The sequence below is a fragment of the Emys orbicularis genome, chromosome 4 (assembly GCF_028017835.1).
Source record: "Emys orbicularis isolate rEmyOrb1 chromosome 4, rEmyOrb1.hap1, whole genome shotgun sequence".
Taxonomy (NCBI): domain Eukaryota; kingdom Metazoa; phylum Chordata; order Testudines; family Emydidae; genus Emys; species Emys orbicularis.
The window spans coordinates 98,993,033-99,009,770 of record NC_088686.1 but is presented as its reverse complement, the minus strand read 5'-3'; the positions used below and the strand labels follow the sequence as shown (position 1 = coordinate 99,009,770).

The 16,738-nt window shown below is 41.2% G+C and overlaps 1 protein-coding gene across 1 annotated transcript in view; it reads left to right on the top strand.

Moving 5' to 3' along the window:
• MICAL2 (microtubule associated monooxygenase, calponin and LIM domain containing 2) overlaps positions 1-16,738 on the top strand; it is a 123,625-nt gene that overhangs the window by 96,503 nt on the left and 10,384 nt on the right. Inside the window, exon 17 of the mRNA XM_065402505.1 lies at positions 4,211-4,312. Within this exon, the coding sequence (XP_065258577.1) occupies positions 4,211-4,312 (102 nt within the window). The remainder of the gene's footprint in view (positions 1-4,210; positions 4,313-16,738) is intronic.

Genomic DNA, 16,738 nt, shown 5'->3' with positions numbered 1-16,738 from the left:
ATGTTTTGTGGATGTTAGTAAAGGATACAGAGTCACTTTCAAGACAAAAAGATCCAGTGGAATGTTTTCTTTTCACTGTAATTCTTGTCTAGGAAAGAAAATGTAGAAAATACAAGACAGTGCGTCTAATCTTTTGATGCATGCATTGTCATTAAATGAACAGAATATACTGTGCATGTTTTGCAGTTGATCACGAGTGACTTCAGCAGGACTGCTCATGTTTAAAGTTAACCATAGTCTCTGTTTAAAATATTTAGTATTCCACATGCGCACTTCCAAGTACAGTTGTAATGGGAGAGCAGACTATTAATTTGGGTAGACTCCAAAAGGGCTGTGTAGAACATCTGGATAAAGCCCTTTTAGGGATCCCTTTAAGCAGTTTTTCTTTCTTTTTCTGTCTGTCTCGAAATATCTTGTTCTATTTACCTTTTCCTAAGATTTTCCAATCTTATGTTTTGTTTTGACTCAAAATGTTATACAAGGAGCTAGTAGATAAACCAGCCCTGCTCTCTTCCTCTGATCCTCCTGCTAATCCTCGCTTTACTAAGCCTAAGGAGCCAAGTCCTTCACCTCCACCAAAGAGTCAGGTAGGAATTGATAAGGAGAAAATCTTTCTATAAATAATTAACGTACTATTTTCATTTAGTGTGGTAGTACCCAAAATAATACAGAAAAAATAGGTGAATTATAAGAGACACCCCCCCCCCCCAATGTTAAAGTTACACTATACTCTTCAGACAAGATCAGAAAGCTGACTGAAGAATAAGTGTATGCACGCAAAGCACTCTAAATGTGTATGGGTCAAGTTCTATGTGCTTAAATCAAGCAAACTCCCATTGACATCAGTGGAGAAGTTGTGTATATATGTTGTAGTGTATATATAAATTTTGTATGCTAGAAAAATACTGCAATACATTCAATGTGTTGATATATGCATGTACAATAATCTGTGTAGTTTGATAGAATGCTAAGACAAAGGGAGTTTTGCTGAGTTTGACCCTATGAAACAATTCAGAATGACCAATGACTCAGCGCTCAACAAAGGGTTGGGATTCAGTTTAGAATCATAGAATCATAAAATATCAGGGTTGGGAGGGACCTCAGGAGGTCATCTAGTCCAACCCCCTGCTCAAAGCAGGACCAATTCCCAACTAAATCATCCCAGCCAGGGCTTTGTCAAGCCTGACCTTAAAAACCTCTAAGGAAGGAGATTCCACCACTTCCCTAGGTAACCCATTCCAGTGCTTCACCACCCTCCTAGTGAAAAAGTTTTTCCTAATATCCAACCTAAACTTCCCCAACTGCAACTTGAGACCAGTACTCCTTGTTCTGTCATCAGGTACCACTGAGAACAGTCTAGATCCATCCTCTTTGGAACCCCCTTTCAGGTAGTTGAAAGCAGCTATCAAATCCCCCCTCATTCTTCTCTTCTGCAGACTAAATAATCCTAGTTCCCTCAGCCTCTCCTCATAAGTCATGTGCTCCAGCCCCCTAATCATTTTTGTTGCTCTCCGCTGGACTCTTTCCAATTTTTCCACATCCTTCTTGTAGTGTGGAGCCCAAAACTGGACACAGTACTCCAGATGAGGCCTCACCAATGTCGAATAGAGGGGAACGATCACGTCCCTCAATCTGCTGGCAATGCCCCTACTTATACAGCCCAGAATGCCGTTAGCCTTCTTGGGAACAAGGGCACACTGTTGACACATATCCAGCTTCTCGTCCACTGTAACCCTTAGGTCCTTTTCTGCAGAACTGCTTCCTAGCCATTCGGTCCCTAGTCTGTAACAGTGCATGGGATTCTTCCGTCCTAAGTGCAGGACTCTGCACTTGTCCTTGTTGAACCTCATCAGGTTTCTTTTGGCCCAATCCTCTAATTTGTCTAGGTCCCTCTGTATCGTGTCCCTACCCTCTAGCGTATCTACCACTCCTCCCAGTTTAGTGTCATCTGCAAACTTGCTGAGAGTGCAGTCCATGCCATCCTCCAGATCATTAATGAAGATATTGAACAAAACCGGCCCCAGGACCGACCCCTGGGGCACTCCACTTGAAACCGGCTGCCAACTAGACATGGAGCCGTTGATCACTACCCGTTGAGCCCGACGATCTAGCCAGCTTTCTATTCACCTTATAGTCCATTCATCCAGCCCATACTTCTCTAACTTGCTGGCAAGAATACTGTGGGAGACTGTATCAAAAGCTTTGCTAAAGTCAAGGAATAACACATCCACTGCTTTCCCCTCATCCACAGACCCAGTTATCTCCTCATAGAAGGCAATTAGGTTAGTCAGGCATGACTTGCCCTTAGATAAGCATCTAAGAGCTAAACAGTTATCCAACTTTCCAGTCCTTTTGAGTGGAGCCCCAGATATTTTGTGGTAAGGATCTATGCTAAGAACCTCATTGTAGCCCAGAATGAAACACTGAATAAATTTGGCTTTTTTTTTTTTTTTTTTTTTTTTTTTAAAATCAAGTCTCATATCAAACAGTGCTGATACTTAAATTTAAAAAGGCTGAATATTTTCTTATGCAGTTCAGGTTGCTGTCTTGTTTCCATTTTGCGGAAGACCATTCTTGGCATGCCAGAAAAATCAGAGTAGCCTGCTGTAGAATGTGAGCTCCTTGTTCCATACTCCTTCCCTCTATCTGATGGGTGTAAGGGTAGATCAGCCGATAATTCAGACAATGAACATGATTTGGTTTGCATGAATGGGATGAGAATCATTGTTTAAAGAAAGATATCCTTGTGTATGGTGTACCATTATTAACAATTTATAGGCTGACATGTTTGTGTTTTTGAGAAATGATTATTTTTTGTGTGTGCTAATTTCATGTAATTGGTCAACCATTATAAAACAGAAGGCCTGATTTCATGAAAATACCAATAGGAGGATCATTTTTAATTACAATATGAAACCACAGTTATGGTTCAAAGACCATTTCTATTTGTAGTCTGATTTTTGGAGCCACCTCTTACTTTATCAAAACCCCCAAACCTTTGGACCTGAAATGTATTCTGCTTAGGCTCAGAATAGAGTAGATCTCGAATTATGCGAAGTAAATTGTGTTCCTCAGAGGTATTTTTACACTTCAATAGTTCACAGTTTCATGCATGTTTTCTGTCGCAATAATGCACAACACTGCAGGACATCACAGGAGAATGTGTTGAATTCCCCCTCTAGTCCAGTGGTTCTCAGACTTTTGTACTGGTGACCCCTTTCACACAGTAAGCTTCTGAGTGCGGCCCCCTTTATAAATTAAAAACACTTTTTTATATATTTTACACCATTATAAATGCTGGAGGCAAAGTGGGGCTTGGGGTGAAGGCTGACAGCTCGCGACCCCCTGAGGGGTCCCGACCCCCAGTTTGAGAACGCCTGTCTAGTCACGCTATTTAGAGTTCACATAGAGACTGTAAAAAGCGACAAAGAGTCCTGTGGCACCTTATAGACTAACATAGAGACTGAGAGATAGCTAGACTACAGGATGTGAAGACCTGCATGTGTTATATAGTCCAAATATACTCCAGTGCATGGAAATATGCATGAGTTTTATAGTAATGCAGTGTTTTAAAACATGGAAGAATACTACATTATATGAAATGCTTAGACGTGCCTGGCTATGATACACTGTTGTGTATGCTGTCTTAGAACATGTGTGAGTTGCATGATAGTCCAAGAACAACTTTTTTCATTTGAAGTGTTTCCCAGTTTCAGGCAGTAGCTAGGACTGAACATGTGGTCAGAGAGCCAAAGCAATCTTTGCATGGTTCTGATCGTGTGGCCAGGGGATCAAGAATTGTAGAAAAAACAGACATACAGTCCAGGCTTTCAGAGACTCTTGCATCTACCTGTCCTGCTGCATTTGTGATTTCTGGAGTGCTTAAACGCCTTCAGCACGTGGAGGAAAAAATTAATCAGGTGACAAGCTATTTCATTTTTAACTTCTCTCTCTCTCTCTCTCTCTCTCTCTCTCTCTCTCTCTCTCTCTCTCTCTCTCTCTCTCTCTCTCTCTCTCTCTCTCTTAACTGTGTTTATTCTGGTTAATTCTTCTATGCACACTATATATTCTGTACTTTACATACTTCTGTTACATAGTTAAGACATAAATTGCCTTTAGCTGTACATACTGAACTTCTGCCTTTTCTTGTATGACTGCTATCTAAAATCTGTCCCTCTGTTCTGTTTCCCTTCCTTGGCTTTTATTACAGAAGAAAGCTCAGTCCGTAGCAAATAGGGAATTTCATAAAAAGAACATTAAAGAGAAAGCAGCTCATCTTGCCTCAATGTTTGGATACGTGGACTTACCAAAGGTGAATATTTAGGTTTTGCAGCTGCAAAAACAATAGTCTAGAAGAGACCAGATGTAAGTTAGATGTTTGCAGCAACTTTGTATTTTCATTTCTTCTTTTCATCTTGGGTGAAGCTAAAACAGTCAGGAGTTCAGATTCCAGTACATCATGCAGAATGACTTGTGTTATTAAAATATATAACATAATTACCCTCTTTCTAGTGAAAACATGGAATAACCAGATATTTAAAGTGTGAGAATATTTAAGCATACCTGAAACATACTAGAAACCGCTCATTATAAAGGTGGCTTGAGAATTCAAATGCTGGTAGCTTTAGAAATAGAAATGACTTGACAAGGTGAATATTCAATCAGCTGATCAGTGTGTTCACTGTATAGGTTTGTTTTATCTTAAAAACTATTCCACTTCTTCTGTTGCTACTCATGGGTGTGGTTTCTGATTGAATGGCCAGGTACAGTCAGGATATTGGTTGAAGTGGTGGTTTTGCGGTGATGATTTCCGTGACTCCTCACTGTCAGATGTACAGATAGGCCTGGGGTATGTTATCCTGTTGCAGACCAGTATCCCAGATTCTGCTGAATCTCTCTTACCCTCTCTCTGCACCACTGCAGTGAATGAATTTTATTTGGAAACTACTAATGACCCTTCACTGCGCTGAACAGAAAAGGAGCTGACTTAATGGCGACTAGGGAATTGGGAGAGGGAGAAATTCTTGTTAAGGCTTTTGTTGACTGATACGAAACAGAGATCAATATTTTCTCTTGAGGGGCAACGTAGATATTCTCCAAAGTAAGAAGTCAGTATATGTGTAATTCCATAAATCTCTATCAGAAATATTGGAAACTTTCTCCAATATGTTCGTGAATTCCAATGTAACACTTTTTCCTTTGAAATTAAGTGGTAGAGAGGAGATGGAAGTTAGTGATTCAGAAAAAATTGACTGCACTTCTAATCCACCAGGAAGCAGAAAGATGCTATCTAATTGGCTCAGGTGTCAGAGTGGTAGCCGTGTTAGTCTGTATCAGCAAAAAGAACGAGGAGTACTTGTGGCACCTTAGAGACTAACAAATTTATTTGGGCAAAACCTTTCGTGGGCTAAAACCCACTTCATCGGATGCATGCAGTGGAAAATACAGTAGGAAGATACATATACACAGAGAACATGGGAAAAATGGGTGTTGCCATACCAACTCTAACGAGACTAATCAATTAAGGTGGGCTATTATCAGCAGGAGAAAAAACTTTTGTAGTGATAATCAGGATAGCCCATTTCAAACAGTTGACAAGAAGGTGTGAGTAACAGTAGGGGAAAAATTAGCATGGGGAAATAGTTTTTACTTTGTGTAATGACCCATCCACTCCCAGTCTTTATTCAAGCCTAATTTAATGGTGTCCAGTTTGCAAATTAATTCCAGTTCTGCAGTTTCTCTTTGGAGTCTGTTTTTGAAGTTTTGTTGTTGAAGAATTGCGACTTTTAGGTTTGTAACTGAGTGACCAGGGAGGTTAAAGTGTTCTCCGACTGGTTTTTGAATGTTATAATTCTTGACGTCTGATTTGTCCATTTATTCTTTTGCATAGAGACTGTCCGGTTTGTCCAATGTACATGGCAGAGGGGCATTGCTGGCACATGATGGCATATATCACATTGGTAGATGTGCAGGTGAATGAGCCTCTGATGGTGTGGCTGATGTGATTAGGTCCTATGATGGTGTCCCTTGAATAGATAAGTGGACAGATTTGGCAACAGGCTTTGTTGCAAGGATAGGTTCCTGGATTAGTGTTTTTGTTGTGTGGTGTGTGGTTGCTTGTGAGTATTTGCTTCAGGTTGGGGGGCTGTCTGTATGCGAGGACTGGCCTGTCTCCCAAGATCTGTGAGAGTGAGGGATCCTCCTTCAGGATAGTATCAAAGGGGTAGCCGTGTTAGTCTGGATCTATAAAAGCAGCAAAGAGTCCTGTGGCACCTTCTAGACTAACAGACGTATTGGAGCATGAGCATCCGAAGAAGTGGGTATTCACCCACGAAAGCTCATGCTCCAATACGTCTGTTGGTCTATAAGGTGCCACAGGACTCTTTACAACCTATCCTGAAGGAGCAGCAGATCCTTGATGATGCGCTGGAGAGGTTTTAGTTGGGGGCTGAAGGTGACGGCTAGTGGCATTCTATTACTTTCTTCGTTGGGCCTGTCCTGGAGTAGGTGACTTCTGGGTATTCTTCTGGCTCTGTCAATCTGTTTCTTCACTTCACCAGGTGGGTATTGTAGTTTTAAGAACGCTTGATAGAGATCGTGTAGGTGTTTGTCTCTGTCTGAGGGATTGGAGCAAATGCGGTTGTATCTTACAGCTTGGCTGTAGACAATGGATCATGTGATGTGGTCTGGATGAAAGCTGGAGGCATGTAGGTAAGTATAGCGGTCAGTAAGTTTCCGGTATAGGGTGGTGTTTATGTGACCATCGCTTATTAGCACTGTAGTGTCCAGGATGTGGATCTTTTGTGTGGACCGGTCCAGGCTGAGGTTGATGGTGGGATGGAAATTGTTGAAATCATGGTGGAATTCCTCAAGGGCTTCTTTTCCATGGGTCCAGATGATGAAGATGTCATCAATGTAGCGCAAGTAGAGTAGGAGCATTAGGGGACGAGAGCTGAGGAAGCGTTGTTCTAAGTCAGCCATAAAAATGTTGGCATACTGTGGGGCCATGTGGGTACCCATAGCAGTGCCGCTGACTTGAAGGTATACGTTGTCCCCAAATGTGGAATAGTTGTGGGTGAGGACGAAGTCACAAAGTTCAGCCACCAGGTTTGCCATGACATTATCGGGGATACTGTTCCTGATGGCTTGTAGTCCATCTTTGTGTGGAATATTGGTTTAGAGGGCTTCTACATCCATAGTGGCCAGGATGGTGTTTTCTGGAAGATCACCAATGGATTGTAGTTTCCTCAGAAAGTCAGTGGTGTCTCGAAGATCGCTAGGAGTGCTGGTAGCATAGGGCCTAAGGAGAGAGTCTACATGGCCAGACAATCCTTCTGTCAGGGTGCCAATGCCTGAGATGATGGGGCGTCCAGGATTTCCAGGTTTATGGATCTTGGGTAGCAGACAGAATACCCCTGGTTGGGGCTCTAGAGGTGTGTCTGTGCAGATTTGTTCCTGTGCTTTTTCAGGGATTTTCTTGAGCAGATGGTGTAGTTTCTTTTGGTAACCCTCAGTGGGATCAGAGGGTGTTAACGCCACATTCTACAGGCCATTACACTCTGATCCCATTTTTTTTTTCATGTTCTGTGTGTGTGTGTGTGTGTGTGTGTGTGTGTGTATATCTATATCTTCCTACTGTATTTTCCACTGCATGCATCCAATGAAGTGGGTTTTAGCCCACAAAAGCTTATGCCCAAATAAATTTGTTAGTCTCTAAGGTGCCACAAGTACTCCTCGTTCTTTTTGCTAATTGGCTCAGCAGATTTCACTTAACTGTAGCAAGTTGGAATGCACTTATTTGAGGATAAATTCTGTTTGGCTAATGTTGTACCGAACTTTTGCATTTACCTCTGAGGTCAAATTTACTACCTCATCTTGTGACTTTTCAGCCAATTGTGACCCAATAGAAAAATAATTTCTATTTATTCAATAGTTGTTGAATTACTTTCAAATTTTAACCAATCACTTGTACTAACTTCAATTGTTCAGCACTTGTAGATACCAGATCATAATTAAATGTTATTAAATCCATTTGGTGAAAATTGATGATGATCTGATTATCCCATCCATTCATATTGTCCACTTAAATATATTTTCAGTGTGGCACACACCAAATTGAGTGCAGATTCCATTAATCATAATAATAGGCCTTATTGCTTATGTGTTAAGTGAAAATGTGCACTACAAAGTTTTGTACATGCACAAGATCATACACCTATTGTCTGAAATGACACTATTTCCTAATATATTAAAATAATGGACTGAATTCTGTAAAACACTCCATAGTAATGAAAAACCTAAGTAATTGCAAAACACACTCTGAAGAGGCTAATCTACTAGACTGGTGCATTCCCTTGTAAGAGTTGCAGCAGATATTGTTCTCTGGAGGCTGCTTATTGTTGTGTTCTGTTACTCTTCACTGTACTTTTTAATAATGTGTATCTTAACAAAGAACCAAGTCATGTTTATTTGACCAGAGTAGCAGAGCTTCAGTTTTGAAGTAACTGTACTGTTACTACCTTCCTAACCTTTTCTTGTGCATGGTTGTGCAATTCCGTCAACTTAACATTTGTTAATGTGACTATCCTCTCTGATAATGTTTCCTCTATTTCTGCTCTATACAGAATAAACTACCTATTAAAGGCCTATCCTATTATCAGCCCCCAACTCCCTCTTGCCTTCCAGCTCATGATTCAGCTGCTACTTCATCTTCATCATCTATTCACTCAGCTTCCCCTGCTGTTCAATCTAGCAAGGTATTCTATTAACAGATTTTCATGTAAAATCCATTCTTGCTCTAAAAACTGCAGAAGAATTGGCTCAGATTGAAGGTCTTGGCTTTGCATGGAGAATCTGTGCGTACTATGTTTCACATTGGACGCAGAGGTTTAAACCGCTCACTTTGTTTTGTTTACTTCTGCATGTTTGTAAAAGTAAAATGTCATAACAAAAAGTAATTCAGATTAAAAGCTAAGAAGTAGATCATACATTTTTGAGAATTTTAATCTTAGCAGTAGCTAATTTTAAATTGTTTTTGTTTCCTTTTAATAATACTGCAAACTCTCTTTTGAGAATTAAATGCTTGAGCACGCGTTTCCTCTATAAAAGAAGCTTTGATACATAGGAAATAGGCATAAAGTGACTGAAGACAATTCAATAAATTAGAATCCATCAAATATAGAGTTCCCATTAATGATAAAGTAACAAAAGCTTTGATCTGGATAAGCTTAAAAAGGTTCAGCTTCCTTCTCCCCTACATGCAGAAACTATTTTAATTGGGGTATTTTCAGCCATCTCCTTTTTAGGCCAGATCTTTGGGAAGGACCTACATGTCCTTTCTTTCCTCCAGTGGTTATGGCAACAGCAGCACAGGTTGTCTTTCAAGCCTCAGAACAAGTAAGCATATTGAACAGGTTTGGAGTAAGAATAAGTGGGGAAACCATAAAGTTCCTAGAAATGTTAAAGAGCAGCTGTGGCGTCTGGAACACTGAGGCGTCTGGAACCAGTAGGTTCTACCACCACGTTTAAGAAGCGGGAGTTAGGGAAGGGTTGTTTATCAAAACCTAAAATGGTTTGCCATGTGTTTTGGAGGATGAGAGATCTGCTCAAACCTTTCAACCCATCCTTCCTCAACTTAAGTCTCTCTGCTCACTATGAAAACAATCATTCTTTTAAAAAAACACCCATGTCATAAATTACTCATGAGCATGGTCAAAATCCAGCCCAGATAATTAATGGCTGAATGTAAAGATTTTCAGGAGTATAAATTAGTTGTTTCAGTCAAATTCCTGGTGGATTTATACCCATCTTACAGTTGACACTGGTTAGAACAGGGGTCGGCAACCTTTCAGAAGTGGTGTGCCGAGTCTTCATTTATTCACTCTAATTTAAGGTTTTGTGTGCCAGTAATACATTTTAACGTTTTTAGAAGGTCTCTTTCTATAAGTCTATAATATATAACTAAACTATTGTTGTATGTAAAGTAAATAAGGTTTTTAAAATGTTTAAGAAGCTTCATTTAAAATTAAATTAAAATGCAGAGGCCCCCGGACCGGTGGCCAGGATCCGGGCAGTGTGAGTGCCACTGAAAATCAGCTCATGTGCCGCCTTCGGCACACGTGCCATAGGTTGCCTACACCGGGTTAGAACTTTGACTTGCAGCCTCGGCAGAATGGGCAATGACTGAAAGGTCTGACCTGTGCTTGCAACCCTGGAGGCTGGTACTTCAGATCAGAGGCCAGGTGCTTAAACTTTCATGATTTTGGTGGTTGTGGGTTTTGGAGTTTGTTGTTGTTGGTTCTCTGTTAAACACCTCCCATGAGCAGTTGTTTTAATTAAAGGTACTGTAACTGCTATTTTAATTTTAAAATAAATATTTTGGTGAATTTAGCATTGTATTGAAAGAGAGTGGCTATAGCTTAAAGTTGTTGGCTCCTTAAATGGATTTTGTTTTGTGATTTTCAGCATTACTGTAGGTTAGAATGTACTAACCTGATGTAATGGTGGAACAAAAATAATCCATGCTCAAAATATCTTTTCTGTTACCTGCACAAAACCTAGTGACTTTTTGTTAGAGCTTAGTAAATATTTGACATACTATTGAGGACTAGAAAGATCAAATTCAATATGTAAGCAAGTGCTTACACATTCTGCTGCTCAGGTGCTCCATTCCATAGAAACATGCAGGAGCTAATAGGGACCAGCTTTGGGGTGGGGGGGCAACCACTTCCCCTTCCCCCAGCAGCCTTTAGGTATATGTGTGGTGCCTTTCACGCAAGGCTGGAAAGCGAGCCTGCCCCACACACTCACCTGGCAGCAACTGTTCCTGTCTTGTGGGGCTGGGTCCGGCTTCCTGTTCTGGGTGCTATGAGATGGTGCATGGGGTCGCATGTGACCCTGTGCGACATGTCGTTGTTATGCCATTCACTCAAATTTGGCCTGGCCCTGCCCCCCTCATGACAGAGGGAAGATCAGGTGAAACCTGAATGGGACTATGACCCCGGGCGCCAGTTTGCAATGCCTGGAGTGTGGAGCTGGGCCCAGCCCTGCAGACAGGAGCTGAGCTACAGCATGTGTGTGGAGCAGTCTCGTTCTCCATCCCACCACCAATGACTCATCATGCCCCTCCGCCCCCAGTTACAAATCCTTGCCCTGCCACTGGCAGTTTGCAGGCTTGGTTAATGAAACACTTGGTTAATGAAACAGTAGCACATGTGGAGAAATGTCACATGTTGACAATGGTGTATTGGGGATTTTTGGCATATGGTTCATAATTTAAAAAAAAAAAACCACACACACACACACACTTAGAGCTTGTCAAATGTTTTGACCTCCTTCCTTGATTAGGGCCACCATGCTCACTTCTAAGGTAGATGCATTCATAAGGAAGCAGTTATGACTGAGCCTGTAATATTATTAGATTGTTGGTTTTTTCAAGAGATGGAGAACTTGTTTACAGAAGTGACCATAAGTCTTTCTTGCTCTATTGCCGGTGAATCCAAACCATTACTATTGGTATCCCACTCACTGAAGAAATATCATTTAACAATGATCTAATACATTTGACAAGCATGCTACTACTGTTACAGCTGATTGTTGTGTCCCCTACATATCCTCTCAGGTCACTTCAGTCTCCTAATACAACAAATTATTTTGTTTGCCATTAATTGGCAAATCAGCTTAAGTTTTATTTTCCTTTTTGAATCACAAGTCACCTCTTGATTATCCAGTAAATTTTCAAATAAAGTAATTTTCCCAAGAAGTAAACTACTGCTAATTTTACTGTAATATTAGCAAAGACTAAATGCCAACATTTACAAACTTGGGTCTCTATACTTGAAACAGTCTCCCAGCAAGACCACCCCTATTTTTAAATCCTGTGCATTCCCCCCCCTCCCCGCCCCGCCACCCGAAAATCCTTCTAGCCTTGATTTCCTAACCAGTAATCTCTCCATGCCCTTCCTTACTTCACTTAACAATTCAATTAAGTGTCCCGTATTTGGTCTATTTTAGATGGCAAACTTTTTAGGGCAGGGATTGTATCTTACTCTGTCTAGAAAGCACTGTCTAAATTTCTGGCCTTATATAAACAAATTTTAATAATGTCTCAGGCACACAGTGCCTATTTTCAAGTACTTTGGATGCCAATGTATTTGAACTTACCTGATGTAACTATACACCACAAGTTGCCTGTGTCAGCGTTATGTTATGACTGGTTTTAAAGGGCTCAGGATTTGCATTGGTGATCTGTTCCAAATGGTGGCACTAGTAAAGTGCAGATTTCAATATGTGGACGTGCTTCAGAGCCAGCAAGCCAATGGGGGGAACCCTCATTCATGGCACTTCTGGAGTTTACTATTATTCTACAGGGGAAAAAATGGAGAGTGTAAAAGTCTTTCTGAGCTTCTTGAGACTTCACAACTTGTCCTGTAAGAATGCCAGCCTACCAACGTCTTTGAGAATTTTTCATTTGAAATACATACTGAACTGCTTGTGTTCTCTGACATCATGTTCCTACTACCAGTTGAATTCTGATTTTATAGAATTGTAGGACTAGAAGGGACCTCAAGAGGTCATCTAGTCCAGTCCCCTGCACTCATGGCAGGACTAAGTATTATCTAGACCATTCCTGACAGGTATTTGTCTAACCTGCTCTTAAAAATCTCCAATGATCGTGATTCCGCAACCTCCCTGGGCAATTTATTCCAGTGTTTAACCACCATGATAGTTAGGAAGTGTTTCCTACTGTCCAACCTAAACCTCCCTTGCTGCAACTTAAGCCCATTGTTTCTTGTTCTATCCTCAGAGGTTAAGAAAAACAATATTTCTTCCTCCTCCTTGTAACAACCTTTTATATACTTGAAAACTGTTATCATGTCTCCTCTCAGCCTTCTCTTTTCCAGACCAAACAAACCCATTTTTTTCAATCTTCCCTCATAGGTCATGTTTTCTAGACCTTTAATCATTTTTGTCACTTTTCTCTGGACTCTCTCCAATTTGTCTACACCTTTCCTGAAATGCGGTGCCCAGAACTGGACACAATACTCCAGTTGAGGCCTAATCAGTGCGGAGTATTGACTTCTCATGTCTTGCTTACAACACTCCTGCTAATACACCCCGAAGGATGTTAGTTTTTCTTGCAACAGCATTACACCGTTGACTCGTATTTAGTTTGTGGTCCACTATGACTCTTAGATCCCTTTCCGCAGTACTCTTTCCTGGGCAGGCAATTCCCATTTTGTATGTGTGCAACTGATTTGTTCCTTCCTAAATGGAGTACTTTGCATTTGTCCTTATTGAATTTCATCTTATTTACTTCAGACCATTTCTCCAGTTGGTCCAGATCATTTTGAATTTGAATCCTATCCTACAAAGCACTTGCAATCCCTCCCAGCTTGGTATTGTCAGCAAACTTGATAAGTGTATTGTCTATGCCATTATCGAAATCACTGATGAAGAAATTGAACAGAACCGGACCCAGAACTGATCCCTGTGGGACCCCACTCGATGTGCCCTTCCAGGGTGACTGTGAAGCACTGATAACTATTCTCTGGGAGCAGTTTTCCAACCAGTTTTGCACCCACCTTATAGTAGCTCCATCTAGGTTGCATTTCCCTAGTTTGTTTTTGATACTGTCTTGCATGGCCTTCTCATAAGCTTTACTAAAGTCATGATATACCACCTCTGCTGCTTTCCTCCCCTGTCCACAAGGCTTGTTAGAAAGCTATCAGATTGATTTGACATGATTTGTTTTTGACAAATCCATGCTGACTGTTACAGCATTACCCTTATGAGGCATTCGTAATGCATCATAAGGGTGTTGACGTATTTACTCAAAATAGTGGCTGAAGAGCTTTACATGTTGAAACCTATTTTTAAGCTTGAGGCAAGGATACCTCTAGAAGGGAGGTTAAGGAAATGTAACATGCTTTCCTATTCCTTTTTAAAGGCATATTCTTTTAATTAAAGTGCTTAGCTATTGCATCTTATTAGAAATGGAAGAGAACTTTTAAACTATGCCACAGAGAGGTTAGTACAAATGAACGTTGAATACTCCTATTGCCCTAAATCTTCTGTGAAGAATTCAGTGTAGTGGTGTAGACTCTAAACAATAATCTCCAATGCAAATCAAGATGATCCAAAGTTTAGAATGACCTTTAGAAAACAGTGCTTGTCTAAGCTTTATGCTACCTAAACCCTAAAAGTCATACATACTATAAACATGTTGCAATCAGTTGGCTTTGCTATCTACAACACCTCAGATTAACTACTTCCCTTGAATCATATGATTGGAATTACCAGCTGAAAATAAGGGTTGGGTGTTTCCTACCCAGATAAATTTACTACTAAGATAGTGTTTATGCCAGGGCAGTCAGTCAAAATTTTTTTTAAAGAATAAGCAAGTGCTTAAAAGCAGGACATTTGGTAAGGAAAGGAGACAAAGTAACTCTAACAAGGAGGGATGAAGACTGTATGCCAGTGGTCCCCAACTTTTTTCATCTGGCAGGCGCCAAACAACGAGCCACGGAGGACCGTGGCGGCGGACGAGCATCCACCGAAATGCCGCTGACAAGCTGCAACGTCAATAGGCATCGCCGCCGAAATGCCGCCGACAAGCAACGTCATCCAGAGGCATCGCCGCCAACGCCTCTGGATGACGCTGCTTCTCGGCGGCATTTCGGCGGATGCTCATCCGCCAGCCAGTACGCGGGTGCACTTAGACGCCCCAGCGGGCGCCATGTTGGGGACCCCTGCTGTATGCTCTTTGGGGCAGTTTTCGTGTTTTCCTTTGTGTTTTAAGACTACTAGCACATCTGATTTCTGATTGCTGTGGCAATATAAATAATATTATACAAAATTATGAAACCCAGGCTTCTCTCCAAAACCCCTTAGCTAGTGAATTAATATTGGACAGTTAACCAACCAGATAAACCTGCTGTAGAGCTTTGGCAATGTACCATTAATAATTATGTTCAACAATCCTCATAGTGGTGGTTTTTTGTTTTTGTTTTTACAAAATATTCTTCTGAATTTTTATTTGCTTTTTTTTAGATATTTGCTTAGTGCCACCTTGCATGTTGCCCTATGAGCAACATAAGGGACCCTTTTTAGGAAACCTAGATACCCAACACCACTACTATAGACGCAGGGCTGGATTTAGGGAAGGCGACCCAGGCGGCCAACTGAGGTGCCGGGCTCAAGGTCCTGTTTTTGTTGTAAGCGACAAAAGGGAAAATAGAATGTTTGACAGGGATAAATCATGCATTCAAATTGTGAAGCAAAGTCATGAAGTGGGTTACAAATGCAATACAAAATAAGGTATTCAAAAGTTTAACAAATGGATGGGGGGGCACCAAAGACATTCCTCGCCGGGGGCACCATTTGGTGTAGGGACGGCCCTGTGTAGACGTATTTAAGTCATGTGCAGCAGTATGTCATGTAGAGCAATAACTATGGCCATGATCATACAAAGCCTTAAGCATGTTTGGGACTTTATTAGTAGTCACAAGGGGATTATGTGCATGAACCAAGTTAGGCTTAAGTGTTTGTAGATTCAGAGTAAATGATCAGTATCAGGCAAGCAAGGTGCAGCACAGCAGTGTAACTAATTTAAGCTGTATGAAAGCTGGCAGACTTCCATATATTAAAGGATCATCTTTCTGGTATACAGATGTGGGGCCAGATTCTCTCCTGTAGCTGAGATCTGCTCAGCAAAGGAAAGTGGAGGGGGACATTGTGGAACTGCTTGCAGCTCCCTATTTCTGAGGGGCTACCTGTGCTGACTCCAACCCCAATGAGGTTTAGAGCAGCAAAGGAACTGCTCTAAGTTATGACACTGGCCTAGAGCCCTGAATGAACACTATATCAGGGAAGATAGGTATAACAGAGCATGACTCTGCCAGGCACCTCCTCTTCCCCCCCCAACACCTACCCTCCCTCAGTTGACGCACACTCTATATTGGAGGGGAAGGGGGAGAGACAGATGGCACAGTAGCTTGCTGTGGCATCTTTTACACCAAGAGGGAGTTTCCCTACACCAGGGGAATTTACTGCTGACCAGTTGAAGCCAGAATCTGGCCCTTTTGTGTCACTTGAAGGGCCAGACTTTATTTGATAGTCTAAACTGTGCTGTTCAGCTAACCTACTTGGAGACTGAGTATGTTTATGCTGCCTTGCTTTCTGTGGATAGCCAGTCCCATTTTGTCTTGTCTTTTGAGTTTGCAGTCATGATACATATAAACTTGATTACCATCGTCATCGAAGCTGCCCAGAGTTGGAAAACTCTGCTAAGAACTATTGGTCATTGATGTCAGATTTGGAAGGAAAAAGAGACGAAGGATGGGATGGCCTAGTAACTGCTTTTTAAAAACCTGTTATCAATCCAGTAGCTATGGAGGAAGAATTCAGTTGGTTCCTCTTAAATGTAGTTCCAACACTGTTGGCTACACAATTACTTCTGTATTCATTTAACTAGGTCTGGGATCAACAATTTGAGAGTAATGTTTTCTCCTACTTTTGCTATTTTTTAAAAAATTGTCTGAAGTCATTGTTTATGAAGGGTGCAATATTGAAGTATTTGCAGACTGACCTTTTTTAATTCATCTGCAGTACATGTACAGCATGGATAGTACCAGTACACTGGAGGGACCATGGAATAAGATTTAGTTCAGTCTTCAATCCCATTCAGTTCTTACCCTACCTGCTGAGACTTCTGACAAGATTACTGTTTAGTGCCTCT